We start from the raw sequence: 14,787 nt of genomic DNA, 5'->3' as shown, positions 1-14,787 counted from the left end.
CTAATAGCAAACCTAGACTATGGACTTGCCGGCATTCGGTCATGACTCATGCCACATAAGCTGGGGAAAGTGCACATACACTGTACAGCGAAACAGGCTACAGTAACGTAATCATAATACATCCATGAACGTAACACAATAGCCTGTGTGACACAGCACAGGCAATGACAAAGATCATTAACACCATTAGTACCAGCATTACAAGTTACAATAATATACAGCTCTGGGAAAAATTAACAGACCTCTCCAAATTAAGAGACCACTCTTAATTTTTTCCAGAGCTGTATTAATGTAGCCTACTGATACGCTACTGATAGTGAGTATGATAATAGAGTATTTTCTTTGTAAAGGTGGAGAAGGAAGCAGCAGCAGCGCTAGAGCTTCAGGTTCTCCTGCAGAACTGGAGATGGTGGTCAGTTCAGAGTCAGACTCAGAGCAGGAACCTTCAGGTACAACTTAAGAGCACAAACCTAAACATGCAGGCTATGATTTTACATTAATATATGCTTTATTTATGAGATTATCAGTAGGACTGTAATCGGGAGGCATACAATCGATGACTGCACAAGTAATACACGTTTAAATTTAGGTTATTTACAATGTTAATCTCATTCTTGTCACGCCTGCTCCCGCCTGCTCCCGCTCTTCCTCCCTCTGGCGCTCGAGGGCTCCAGACTCCGCAACATTACGCACTCAGCCACTTTCAGTACACACACCTGCCTTTCCCCGTCACGCGCATCAGCGCTCATTGGACTCACGTGGACTCAATTACTTGTGTAATTTCCTTCCCTATGTCTGTTTCATAGCTCTGTTCCCTGCTTCGGGATTGTTTGTCCTTGTTAATCTGTGTGCTGACGCTGTTCCTGTCGTGTTCTTTGTCCGTTCCAGAATAAATGTTTGACTCCCTGTACCTGCTTCTCCTGTCCGGCGTCGGTTCTTACAATTCTGCAGAGCAACCAGATGTGCAGAGAGAGAGCGAGAGAGAGGTTCAGAGCCCAGTACAGGGAAAATAGAAAGCACTGAAAGCACTGAAAATCCATTTGATTATTTTTCCTCAGTCCAAGGATTTTGACTTATTTTTTCAATACCAAAACAAACCCCTCAAAGAGTCATTCCCAATGTATTCCACTCCAAAGATGGAACAAACAGAAAATGGCTGACCTACAATGAAGTAACTCACTCCTTGTTCTGCTCAATATGTCTTGCATTCGCAAAACCTTCAGCCAGTGATAGTGCATTTGTCAAAGGAGGCCTGGAAACATGCCCATCAGAAAGTACAGGAACATGAGAAAAGCAAGACCCATAGAGAAAGTGCAGAAGCCTTTTTCCTCAGAGCCAGCAAAGCAGACATCCGTACCCTTCTGAGTGATAAGCAAATGTCAGTTCAACGAGACCAGGTCACAAAGAGGAGGCAGGTCATGGAACGTGTGATCGATGTAGTTAAAGTTATTGGTAAATGTGGGCTTAGCTACAGAGGACACAGACACAAAGCTGCATATAACTTGGGAAACATGACCGTCAATCATGACACGTTTCTTGAGCTTATATTGTTGCTAAGCAAATATGATGTCTGCCTACAAGAGCATGTTAGTGGAGCATTGAGAAGAGCATGAAGCAGATGGGAAGTAAAGGAAGAGGGTCCTTGGTAACTATGACGTCCAAAACAACAGCAAATAAAGTCATTGTAGTCATCAGAATGTTGATTCAGCAGACAGTTGCTGTTGAAGTGAGAAAGGCAGGGATGTTCTCAATAGGAATGGACACAACACAGGATTTAACTTCAAAGACCAGTGTGCCGTAGTTCTGCTATATGTCACTGATGTTCTCCACCAGAGACTCATTGTGGTCATTGACTGTGAGTCATCGACTGGACAGTACTTTGTGGACCTTGTGAAACAGACCCTTGAGAAGATGGACATAGATATCAAACAGTGTGTTGGTAATGCAACAGACAGAGCAGCTAATATGCAGGGACAATACAGGGGCTTCTCTGCGTCGTTCACAGGAGAGTCTCCTAACCAAGTACACATAAGGTGTTACTCACATGTCCCCAACCTTGTGCTAACTGACACCACTGGGGTTGTTGTGGCAAGTGAATCCCTTTTCTCACTACTGAATGACATTGCAGTGCTCGTTCGAGATTCCTACAAGCGCATGAATCTATGGGAGGAAACCAGTGAGGAGAGGAGACACGGACGGCTTGATGTAATTGGTGAAACACGCTTGAAAAGGATGTGAACATAAAACCTGCCATCTGACCAAGGGTACAAGAATGCTCTCCTAAAATATGAAACCATACTTACAGCTGAGGTTTTTCTCAGGAATTTTGAGCAGATGTCCCCTCTCTCTAAATACTTGTAAACAAGTGGCATGGATATCGTAACAGCACAGCACTTGGTGACGGGAACGTAGGATAACCTGAGAAAGTGTGCCCGAGACTTTGAGGGTGTGAAGAGGGCAGCAGACGACTTTGTTGAGTGGGCCAATGGCATTCTGGAGGAGCAGCAGGACTGTGATGCTGGAGCTCAGACTGCTCTGCCAGAGAAGAGAACAACAGAAAAAGAAGAGAAAACCAGGTGAGTTGGCAGAAGACGAGCCCATTGCTAATGCAGACATGGACTACAAAATCAAGATCCACAATGTGGTACTGGACACTGTTGTTGAAGGTATTCACTGCCGTTATGCAGCAAATGCAGTGCTGTGTGCAGATGTCTCCTGCATGAATCCCTAGCCTTTTCCTGAGAAAAGAGAAAAGAGCTTTCCAAAGACAGCCATGAAAGAGCTCAGCAAATGCTTACTGGAATTTGATGAACATGCCACTATTGAGGCATTGCAGGCTGAACTGATCAGCCTTGCACAACAGTGGGAAAAACTGAAAAGGTCAGCATTGGAGGAGTACAACACCAGGGCCACTGCCACCAGTGATGTATCAGGGGAAGGCTTTGAGGATCCTGATGAAAGGGTGGTTGGTGAGCAGAAGTTGTTCCACGTGTAAAAACTGCCCGATATGCTGCTATCTTCTCCTGTCTCAGTACAATCTGCTCACGGATGCGTATCACATCATTGATTTGGGCTACAAGTTCCTCCTCACCCTATCCATCACTCAGGTGGCTTGTGAGAGGACCGTCTCCACCAAATTTGTGAAGAACCGCATAAGAACCTCCCTCACTCAAGAGAACCTTGAAGTGTTCCTTTGGATGGCAACAGAGAAGGAGATTCTTATGGGACTTGACAAAGATGATATCATTGACAAGATGTCAGAGAGCAGTGAGTTACTGCGCCGCCTACTGGTTTACTAGTGGTAATTACTTCCTGGTTACACTGAAGTAGCTATGCTATGACTTCCTTAACAGGGTGACAAGGGTGGAAGAAAATTTGCTGTGAGTTAAAGCTTTTGTACAGAGGCATGTTTTGGGGATTTTTGTATTATACTTGCAGTTATGTAGCCAATGTTCAATTTCATTGACTCAGTGTTTAGATGTGTTAATTTTTGTGCTGTTTGCTTTATGGACACCAGTGAGGGAACATTGTAATCTACATTTTTTTTTTTTTGATTTTTGTATTATACTTCCTTACATTGTTGCTTATGTTTAAGTTCAGTGTGTGAAGTTTTATCCATTTATTAAAGTGTCCAGTGATTGGGTCTCAAAACAGTATATACATGTGTTATGAGTAATGTAAGATATGTAAACATTATTAAAGAGGTATTATTTAAAGTGTCTAGTGATCCATTTATTGAAGTGTCCAGTGATTGGGTCTGGAGAGCCTTGCAGTTGAGGGCGGTGCAGTTGCTGTACACAGGCTGTGATACAGCCCGATAGGATGCTCTCGATAGTGCATCTGTAAAAGTTTGTCAGGGTTTTGCATGACAGGCCAAATTTATTCAGCCTCCTGAGGTTGAAGAGGCGCTGTTGTGCCTTCTTCACCACACTATTTGTGTGGGTGGATCATTTCAGTTTGTCTGTGATGTGGACGCCCAGGAACTTAAAACTTTCCACCTTCTCCACTGCTGTCTCTTTGATGTGGATAGGGGGGTGCACCCTTTGCTGTTTCCTGAAGTCCACGATCATCTCCTTTGTTTTGTTGACGTTGAGTGAGAGGTTGTTTTCCTGACACAACACTGCATCTTCTTTAGGAGTGCTATTTTTATCCTGTCGACTACTGATCATTCATCCACACTGTGTGTTCCGTCAATGCTGGTAATTTATGACAAATGTATAAAGTATATGTTTTATAAACTCATGAACACCAGCCAGTTTATTAGCCCGGTTTTGTTAGTTTAGGTGTATTATACTTCTTCGCCACCAGAGGGGGACAGTGAGTAATTTTCCAGGTTAATTTGATTTATTTTGATACTAAAATGGATGACAGTTTATTCTGATGTTGTGAATATGAGACACATGGAAACAATGTATTCAATTATTATAGTAAATAAGGAATTAGTAGGAATTGTTAAATCCACTAGACGATCACAATGACTTTGATAGACATTTCAATCGTTTTTTTGTTAGTATATTATAGGGCAGACTTATGGAGAATTGCTGTGGGAGTGCTATTTATATCCCGTCACTACTGATCATTCATCCATACTGTGTGTGTCCCATCATTGCAGCTTTGGAAATAAATGAACTATCCATTCATTGTTCCTTCCTGTGTTGACTCATTGCCTTGAGAGACGGGACCAGGAAGGTCACACTAGGTCGATATCTAGCTCAAGCTTGCAAACGTTAACCACACCTCATTCTGACTGATCTACAAATCACCTTGCATCATAAATAATTACTCATTATTATTTATAAATCAGTCAGCCAGTAACAGTTTACCCACAATGCAGCATGGATTTGATGCTCTCGAACACCGCCAGTGGTTTAGTAGAAGACATAAAGGCTACGCTACGCACGCGCTACGGTGTGGGACGTCATCTATAATAATATGGCTGTTCTAAATTCTGTGTCGCTCAAAGTCTTGAGTAATGAACCTGTTTTTGACACAATTGGCTGGAAAGCAACAATGCTTCAGGAAGCTTTGTTTCCCATCACTGTTTTTCAGCATGTTCTCTGTGAAGTAGACTACGGGAGTTTGGTAACTTTTTCCACCTTGGCTTACTGCTAGCCGCTAGCTGACTGACATCTGGAATCTATCTGTTTTGGATGTTGGGGAATTTCCCTGCCATCCTTCTGTATGTCTCTTTTGATTTGCAGTTATGTTTTAGTTGCGTTTTGTTAGTTGGGTTCTAACTAGTCTCCGGTAGTTGGGCTCCAGCTCGCTGACCATAGCTAGTTTGCTAAATAGCTAATGTTAGCTGGCTGGCTAAGATAACTGCATATAGCTAACATTCTCTGATATTTGGTTAGATGGCATTATGTATTTCCAAAACTGTGGTTTACTTTAATCACGCAAGTCATGAGTGCAAACGATTGGTTTAATTTGAAGTTATACACTTGAAGTTATTTCTGTTGTAGTTTACATCAAAGGGAATAGGCTGGTCCTCCATACTACTTCACACCTGACTTTGGCATTCTTTGGAATTCTGATTGGTTTTATGTAAAAGCTGTAACTTTGCATTGGGACTTATATAATATTTAATTTGCTCTTTTTATAAACAATACAAAACATACACATACAAATTACAATATCATACAAACATTAACTACGTCGCACCTTCCCAGACCCACAAGAACACATCTCCATCTCCATTAACTACATCACACCTGCCCAGACCCACTAGAACATACCTCCATCTCCAGCGCCTGCATCACTCTCCGCCACATAGCCTCAAACTACACCATTTGATTTCTCTCCATCCCCCAGACACTAGACACTAGTCGCCCACTCCCTGCCGCTGAAAAACATCCCTACAGCATGATGCTGCCACCACTGCCATCACCACAGGCCTGATTGGTGGAGTGCTGCATAGATGGTTGTCCTTCTGGAAGGTTTTGTTTTCGCATTGTCTTTCTGGGCTTTTGTGTGTAGATTAATGAGGATTATTGTTTTTTTTTCACTGGCTGCATTTACTGGCTACATTCACTAGCGCCATTGTTCTTATGTAATATAACCATATACAATGTCTTAAAGTGATGGACAGTGCCATCCACACGGCCTCCGCAATGGATCAGTCCACTATGACAGGGCTCCGCAATGGATCAGTCCATTCACACAGGAGCCAATCAGACAGGAGCCAATCAGACAGGTGCCAATCAGACAGGAGCCAGTGTCTTGCGCACCTCTATTTTTTTCTTTGTATACATTTGAGAATCTCAGTCGACCAACAGCCTTTCAACCAAACAAACAACCAGTCCACTAAATGGGGCCAGTTCCAGAACAGTGTAGTCTACTAAATGGGGCCAGTTCCAGAACAGTGTAGTCTACTAAATGGGGTCAGTTCCAGAACAGTGTAGTCTACTAAATGGGGTCAGTCCCAGTACAGTCCACTAAATGGGGTCAGTCCCAGTACAGTCAACCAACAGCCAATCAACCAAACAAACAACCAGTCTACTAAATGTGGTCAGACCCAGAACAGTCTACCTAATGGGGCCAGTCCTAGTACAGTCTACTAAATGGAGTCAATCCTACTACAGTGTAGTCTACTAAATGGGGTCAGGCCTAGTACAGTAGAGTCCACTAAATGGGGTCAGTCCTAGTACAGTGCAGTCTACTAAATGGGGTCAGTCCTAGTACAGTGTAGTCTACTAAATGGGGTCAGTCCTAGAACAGTGTGGGAGGTTCCATCGGGCCCTAGGACTTCCCAGGGGATTTACTGGCTGCATTCGCTAGTTCCATCGGGCCCAAGGGATCTGAATACTTTCTGAAGGCTCTGTAGATATATGTGGAGTAAGTCAAGGGGTCTGAATAGTTAACATGTCAAAAAGCCATCCCCAAGCCAAGCTGGGTAACGTGTCAAATGGCCATCCCCAAGCCAAGCTGGGTAACGTGTCAAATGGCCATCCCCAAGCCAAGCTGGGTAACGTGTCAAATGGCCATCCCCAAGCCAAGCTGGGTAACATGTCAAATGGCCATCCCCAAGCCAAGCTGGGTAACGTGTCAAATGGCCATCCCCAAGCCAAGCTGGGTAACGTGTCAAATGGCCATCCCCAAGCCAAGCTGGGTAACGTGTCAGATGGCCATCCCCAAGCCAAGCTGGGTAATGTGTCAAATGGCCATCCCCAAGCCAAGCTGGGTAACGTGTCAAATGGCCATCCCCAAGCCAAGCTGGGTAACGTGTCAGATGGCCATCCCCAAGCCAAGCTGGGTAACGTGTCAAATGGCCATCCCCAAGCCAAGCTGGGTAACGTGTCAAATGGCCATCCCCAAGCCTTCTCTACAGATCATGTCCCACCCACGGGACGGTTGAGCTAATGTGCGCTAATGCGATTGCCATGAGGTTGTAAGTAACAAGAACATTTCCCAGGACATAGACATATCTGATATTGGCAGAAAGCTTAAATTCTTGTTAATCTATCTGCACTGTCCAATTTACACTAGCTATTACAGTGAAAGAATACCAAGCGATTGTTTGAGGTATTCACAGTTATGTACTTGAAAAGTTATTAATATTCCAATTAGGTACATTTTGGCAGTCTTGATAGAACATTTTGAACAGAAATGCAATGGTTCATTGGATCAGTCTAAAATTTTGCACATACATGGCTGCCATCTAGTGGCCAAAATCTAAATTGCGCCTGGGCTGGAATAATACATGATGGCCTTTCTCTTGCATTTTTAAGATGATGGTACAAAAAAAATACAAAATAACGTTTTTTTTTCTTTGTATTATCTTTTACCAGATCTAATGTGTTATATTCTCCTACATTCATTTCACATTTCCACAAACTTCAAAGTGTTTCCTTTCAAAAGGTATCAAGAATATGCATATCCTTGCTTCGGGTCCTGAGCTACAGGCAGTTAGGCGAAAATTGGGAGGCTCCTTAAGAGTTAACTGTTGAAATGAAAGATCCCAGAATATGTCCATACGCACAAAAAGCTTAATTATCTCAAATGTTGTGAACACATTTGTTTATATCCCTGTTAGTGAGCATTTCTCCTTTTCCAAGATAATCCATCCACCTGACAGGTGTGGCATATCAAGAAGCTAATTAAACAGCATGATCATTACACAGGTGTACCTTGTGCTGGAGACAATAAAAGGCCACTCTAAAATGTGGAGTTTTGTCACACAACACAATGCCACAGAAGTTTTGAGGGAGCGTGCAATTGGCATGCTGACTGCAAGAATGTCCACTAGAGCTGTTGCCAGAGAATTCAATGTTCATTTCTCTACCATAAGCCGCCTCCAACGTCATTTCAGAGAATTTGGCAATAAATCCAACCGGCCTCACAACCTCAGACCATGTGTAACCACGCCAGCCCAGGACCTCCACATTCGGCTTCATCTCCGGGATCGTCTGAGACCAGCCCCCCGTACAGCTGTTGAAACAGAGGAGTATTTCTGTCTGTAATAAAGCCCTTTTGTGGGAGAAAACTAATTCTGATTGGCTAGACCTGGCTCCCCAGTGGGTGGGCCTATACCCTCCCAGGCCCACCTATTGCTGTGCCCCTGCCCAGTCATGTGAAACCCATAGATTAGGGCCTAATGAATGTGTTTTAATTGACTCATTTCCTATGAACTGTAACTCAGTAAAATATGTGAAATTGTTCCATGTTGCGTTTATTTTTGTTCAGTGTATATATATATATATTCCAAACTCTGACATTGCTCAATCTGATATTTATTTTTTAAATTTAATTTTATATTTTATATTTGTATTTTGTTTTGTTACGTTTTACTGCACTGACTGTTGGATCTATGAACGTAAGCATTTCAATTCGCTGCAGGGGCGATAACATCCGCTGAATATGTGTACATGACAAAGACCATTTGATTTGATTGATGTGCTTGTTTTCATTACGTAAATGCTTCAGAATTCACAAAAAGTGACGTTATCTCATAGAACACAACGTAACCGATCTCCTAAGCCTGTGTTCACCACAGACCTTATTTTCCGTGTTTATTCAAAAACCCTACAAAAAAATATTAATTTCCCCATAGGCTTTGTCCAATGAACCATGGCGGAGAGTTAGTGCCTACAAAAAGACGCCATTAATATTTGTCTCTGTTGGCGTCTTTCAGCGTTGCCTTCAGGTCGACTGAACGTTTGCTACGTTGTGGAACGGTTTGTGCTGAACGACACGGTTTGCCAAAACGTTATTGTACGTTCTTGAACAGACTTTGAGATACGTTTGCTACGTTCGGTGGGTGTGCCAGGGTGTGACTTTAATCAATGAGTGATGTATTTAAAAGGAGCTGTGCATTTTCAACACACAACCCCTCCCCGTTTTTCCAACTGGTCGTTCAGTACAGTACCGTTTTTGTTCGATTGAACGTTGTTTGTATGTACTGAACGCAGCCCAGTCGATGCTGCCAAGGTGACGTGTATTCTAGTGGACGGGACGCTTCTTCGAGAACAACAACAGTTAGTCAGACACCTGGTTAGCGTGCTAGCCAACATCGCAGAAACATTGAGGCCCTTCAGACCATTTCAGTGTCTTATTCCACTGTGTTTAGAACACACTTCTGTCGTATGTACTTGTTACCCCATTTAATGTAATATTTACGTTGTTAGTCAGCTAAATTAGCCTAGCCCTAAGCTAATGCTAACTAGCTAGCTAACACCCCCGACCATGAGTTCACTAAGTTACTCTCCTCCTGTTAAAGAAGAGGTTGTCTGCTGGACGGAGAAATCGGGTCTTTGGCTGAACGTTGTTGAGAAAGAAGAGAAGGATGAGGAGGATATCACAGTAAAACAAGAAGTAGAGGGTGAACCTGTTACAATGAAAGACCTTTCAGTGAAAGAAGAGGAAGACGCGTTCAGAGTGAAAGAGGTGGATGTTACAGTAAAAGAAGAGGAGGAAGTGAAAGAGGAGGATGCAGTTTTTGGATTGAAGGAGGAGGAGGAGACTGAAGGTCGGATTAACACCAGTAAGTACAGTCTTAAACAGAACGTTAACAATGGATCAATGCATCCAATCTAGAGGTGAAAGAAACGCACACTTGTTTAGGCGAGGTGCTGGCTAGCAGAGTATAACACCTGTTTAGGAGAGGTGCTGGCCAGCGGAGTAGAACACCTGTTTAGGAGAGGTGTTTAGAGGAGGTGCTGGCCAGCGGAGTAGAACACCTGTTTAGGAGAGGTGCTGGCTAGCAGAGTAGAACACCTGTTTAGGAGAGCTGTTTAGAGGAGGTGGTGGCTAGCGGAGTAGAACACCTGTTTAGGAGAGGTGCTGGCCGGCGGAGTAGAACACCTGTTTAGGAGAGGTGCTGGCTGGCGGAGTAGAACACCTGTTTAGGAGAGGTGCTGGCTAGCGGAGTAGAACACCTGTTTAGGAGAGGTGCTGGCTAGCGGAGTAGAACACCTGTTTAGGAGAGGTGCTGGCTAGCGGAGTAGAACACCTGTTTAGGAGAGCTGTTTAGAAGAGGTGCTGGCCAGCGGAGTAGAACACCTGTTTAGGAGAGGTGCAGGTGTAACCGGTGCTGTACTGCACCGCTGTAACTCTGGGTTGTGTTTGGTTGATTGAGACTATAGACGTGGACTTTGGAGATCAGGTAGTTTTAATTAAGCAGAATTCGCTCTCTGCATCTGCATCCAAAAGAAAATAAAACATTTGTAGAGCACATATGTTCGGCGAATCGTCGCCTCTTTCTCTCATAGTGCATCAAAATGATTTTCGAATACAAAAATTAGTACAGCGTCTTCTTATTATGCATCAACACATAACATATATTTTACATAGATAAAACCACATACCTGCATCCCAAAGAAAATAAAACATTTGTAGAGCACATATGTTCTGCGAATCGTCGCCTCTTTCTATAACAGATGCACAATACAAGGGACTGGGGTCATTCGAGGAGCTAGCCATCGTTCACACATACAATAGCCTGCTAATACCTTAGCTAGCTATTAACCACATGTTGAATTCAGAATGTTGATATCATCCTAAAAAGTACAATTACAAGTGCATCTTAACAATACCATCCACTTATGAGTAACCTCTAAATATACAACATTATTCATGAACTCCCCTACTCCCAGGATGCAGACATGCATAATAACAAATCAACATGCCATATTAATATATGAACCTGGTGAAATTCACACAGTACTTTAACAACTGTTACATGAAGGCTACCTGTGTCCTGCGTAACTTCATGAGGATGGACACGAGGACCAGGAGGGGATCTGCAGCTCGCCGCCGTGTGCCAGAGGAGGAGTCTGCTGCTCAGCAGGATGTTTCAAGGATGGGGTCCAACAACGCAGACAGAGAGGCAATCCGTGTGCGGGAGATCTTCACCTACTTCATCAAAGAGGGTGCTGTTCCCTGGCAACACCATAGGCTACACTATGCACAACCAAAGGCTCTTTTAAGAGCCATTCACATTGCAATAAGAGTATTCTTCCATTTACTTAGCTATGTCAACTGCAGTTATTCAATTCACAGTTTCTCTCCCTTTGGTTTCTACTTCTCAGGTGAGGGTGCTGTTTAGGTAAGGGTGTGATGTCTGTGCAAAAACAAAACAGGCTATTTAAAATCACCCATTTAAATTTTTTTTTGAACAATTAGACACCCTATAACCCACACCTACACACTCATGTATCAATCTGATTGATGGATTGTGTTGTGCAGTAAGCAGGCTCAGGTGTATAACTGTGGCTCCTTCGATTTTCAAAGAATAGGCAAGAGGGCCAACCATGGAGAATAGTAAGACACTTCATTATTTCTATAACTACACTATATTGTTTGTCCTTGTGTGTCCGTATTTCAGCATAAAGTCCCCTGCAGCCACTTAGTGTGGTGTGGACACCAGGTGAGGCAACACACAGATTCCTGTTGAACACTGTCACTTTAACTACCTTATTTTCTCAATAACAGTCTCTCTTCTTCACTTCATCCCTCTCTCCCCTTCTCCCTAAATCCTCTAGGTTCTATCAGCTGTGTCGATGAACCCCTCCTGCATCTGAACTGGCTACATAGAGGGCACAGCATGATCAGAGGTGAGAGGTCGCTTTGTCAGGTCAACAGGAAGTATTATTAAAGAGATGCTTTACATTGAAATACAGATAGAGATGCAGTAGTCCCAGAGTTAATGATCCCAGGTCAGTTTATATTATACAGGAAGTATTATTAAAGAGATGCTTTACATTGAAATAAAGATAGATGCAGTAGTTAATGATCCAAGATCTGTTTTGCATTTCACCTCCTGATTGATGACTAACAATGTCAGAATAAAAAAATGAAAACACAAGGCTTAAACATGCTCTCTCTCTCCATCTGTCTCTCGTCTGCAGGTATGTTTTGATGTTAGAGGATGCCAACCCCCAGTCCCATCATCGCCACCTCACCCGCTTTTAAGATAACCTTTGGGCCAACTAGAGACACTATTATGTAATTGTGATGAACTGAGAGAATATTTAGGTAGCACTGTGATTCATTAATCATGTGCTGCCTTCACTGCTCCTATGTGCTTACCTCTTCCCCTTTCTGTCTTTTACAACTCTCTCGCCCCCTCTTTCTTCCTCTGTTTTTATAATGCACAACAGATGTGCATTGAAGTACAGATTGAACTTGTATTTATAACACTTGGATAATGAGCTTTTCAATAAAGCATTTCACATTCTCTACTGGTTGAAATGAAGTGTAATTTGATCAAATACTCCACCTATCCTGTGTTTATCAGATCAATGCAGATGAAGGGCATTAGATGTTGAGTTGAACCGGTGTTAGAGTATTTACATTATGCATAGGAAATGTAGTGTACTGTTTTTAAAAATTATATTTCTGTATATATGAATTAACTAGTTAAATCCTGTTTCTAGTCCCAGGACCAAGATTGGTAAACACTGTTAAAGTGTATAATTGTAATACATACATACATGCAGACACAGCGTCATTCAAAGACTGGAATTTGATACTCCTGGTATTGGATATGACTGAAAAATAATCTCAAAAGACATTCATACCTAAACAGCACCTTTATTTGCCAAGGTAGAGTACATGATCAGTGAATATATTAAATGTACAGGCTACAATGTGGGGATCTCATGCATGGTAATAACTACATGTATATACGACTTGCATCCTTGGTACAACATGATATTATATTCTACTCCATCCATAGGCTTCATTAATGTCATTCAGGCTGTTTTGAAGTTGATACAACTGGCTATGATAGCTGAGGTTCATAGCTAGGTTCTGAACTAATATGTATACCAAACGTTTGGGTCCATACACAGATCGGCTAGATAGCTAGCTACACATCCATAGGCATACAGGGATTTTAATCATCCACTGCACAATAAGCAAGAACATAGCTAGCTACGTTACGAGGAAGAGAAAGATGTTACAATACAAGAACAAGTAGAGGGTGAAGAAGAGAAAGACGTTTCCGTGAAAGAAGAGAAAGGCGTTTCCGTGAAAGAAGAGGAAGATATGGAAAGAGTGAAAGAGGAGGATGTTACAGTAAAAGAAGAGGAGGCAGAGAAAGAGGAGGATACAGTTTTTGGAATGAAAGAGGAGAAGGTCAGTGAGTCCGTCAGGTCAGAGGCAGTAGGGACGACCAGGGATGTTCTCTGTTTAGTGAGTCCGTCAGGTCAGAGGCAGTAGGGATGACCAGGGATGTTCTGTTGATAAGTGCTGAATTGGACCATTTTCCTGTCCTGCTAAGCATTCAAAATGTACTTTTGGGTGTCAGGGAAAATGTATGGATTTAAAAGTACATTATTTTCTTTAGGAATGTAGTGAAGTAAAAGTTGTCAAAAATAAATACAGATACCCCAAAACAACTACTTCAGTGGTACTTGAAAGTACTTTTACTTAAGTACTTTACACCACTGGTACTGTGTTACAGCTGCTCTATCCTCCTCAATGTCATGTACTAGACCAGGTACTGTGTTACAGCCGCTCTCTCCTCCTCAATGCCATGTACTAGACCAGGTACTGTGTTACAGCTGCTCTCTCCTCCTCAATGCCATGTACTAGACCAGGTACTGTGTTAAAGCTGCTGAACTAGGTCATGTAGTAAAACATGACATATTATTTCCTAACCATTCACAATGCTGGCTGAGGTACGAGTAAAACATGACATATTATTTCCTAATTGTAAAAAATGGCAAGGCTTTATCTCAGTGGGCTTTTCCATTGTTGAGGAAAGCAGGAAGTGTTGTGAGTAACAGAACTGCCTGAGATGTGGGTGAAGGGAAGCTGCTCACTGATTGGCTGTAGTGACAAGGGTCCCTCCCAAAATCTATCACTATTCCAACTGACATGTCAAATTCTCCCCCAAATCTACCACTAATAGGCCAAGCCTCCACAGACCCTGTCTTGTATTGACAAACAGAACAAATAATTTCACATTCAAATATGTAATTTAAATAGCTCAATTCAATCCAACGGGGCCTTTTTAACACAGACAGTTGTTCCTGCTGTAGATGTTATGCCTTTGTACAGATCTAGGATCAGTTCTCCTCCACAATGCATATACAGTACCGGTCAATTGTTTGGACACACCTCCAAATTCAATGTTATTTCTTTATTTTAACTATTATCTACTTTGTAGAATAATAGTGAATACATCAAAACTATGAAATAACTCATATGGAATCATGTAGTCACCAAAAAAAGTGTTAAACAAATCAAAATATATTCTATATTTGATATTCTCCAAGTTTATAATTTTAAAAGGCTAATTGATCATTAGAAAAATCTTTTGCAATTATGTTAGCACAGCTGAAA

General features: G+C 42.3%; 1 protein-coding gene across 6 annotated transcripts; it reads left to right on the top strand.

The window, feature by feature from the left end:
* Positions 1-9,050: 9,050 nt before the first annotated feature.
* Positions 9,051-12,675, top strand: LOC139554281 (gelsolin-related protein of 125 kDa-like). 6 transcript variants are annotated; one of them, XR_011670805.1, is made up of 5 exons: positions 9,101-9,979; positions 11,183-11,366; positions 11,822-11,863; positions 11,979-12,050; positions 12,345-12,675. XR_011670805.1 is itself a non-coding variant. In XM_071367051.1 (4 exons), exons 2-4 carry the CDS (start codon positions 11,207-11,209, stop codon positions 12,353-12,355), a joined length of 243 nt encoding a protein of 80 aa, XP_071223152.1. In that variant the 5' UTR covers positions 9,051-9,979; positions 11,183-11,206; the 3' UTR covers positions 12,356-12,675. The 6 variants fall into 6 exon arrangements, 2 of the variants coding, with proteins under 2 accessions (XP_071223152.1, XP_071223151.1); XM_071367051.1 differs by lacking the exon at positions 11,822-11,863 and having other exon boundaries at positions 9,051-9,979; XR_011670803.1 differs by having other exon boundaries at positions 9,097-9,979; positions 11,183-11,863.
* Positions 12,676-14,787: the final 2,112 nt, after the last annotated feature.

Source organism: Salvelinus alpinus, chromosome 26 (assembly GCF_045679555.1).
Source record: "Salvelinus alpinus chromosome 26, SLU_Salpinus.1, whole genome shotgun sequence".
Classification (NCBI taxonomy): domain Eukaryota; kingdom Metazoa; phylum Chordata; class Actinopteri; order Salmoniformes; family Salmonidae; genus Salvelinus; species Salvelinus alpinus.
Note: the sequence above shows the minus strand (reverse complement) of the source record. Positions and strands in the feature narration are given on the sequence as shown.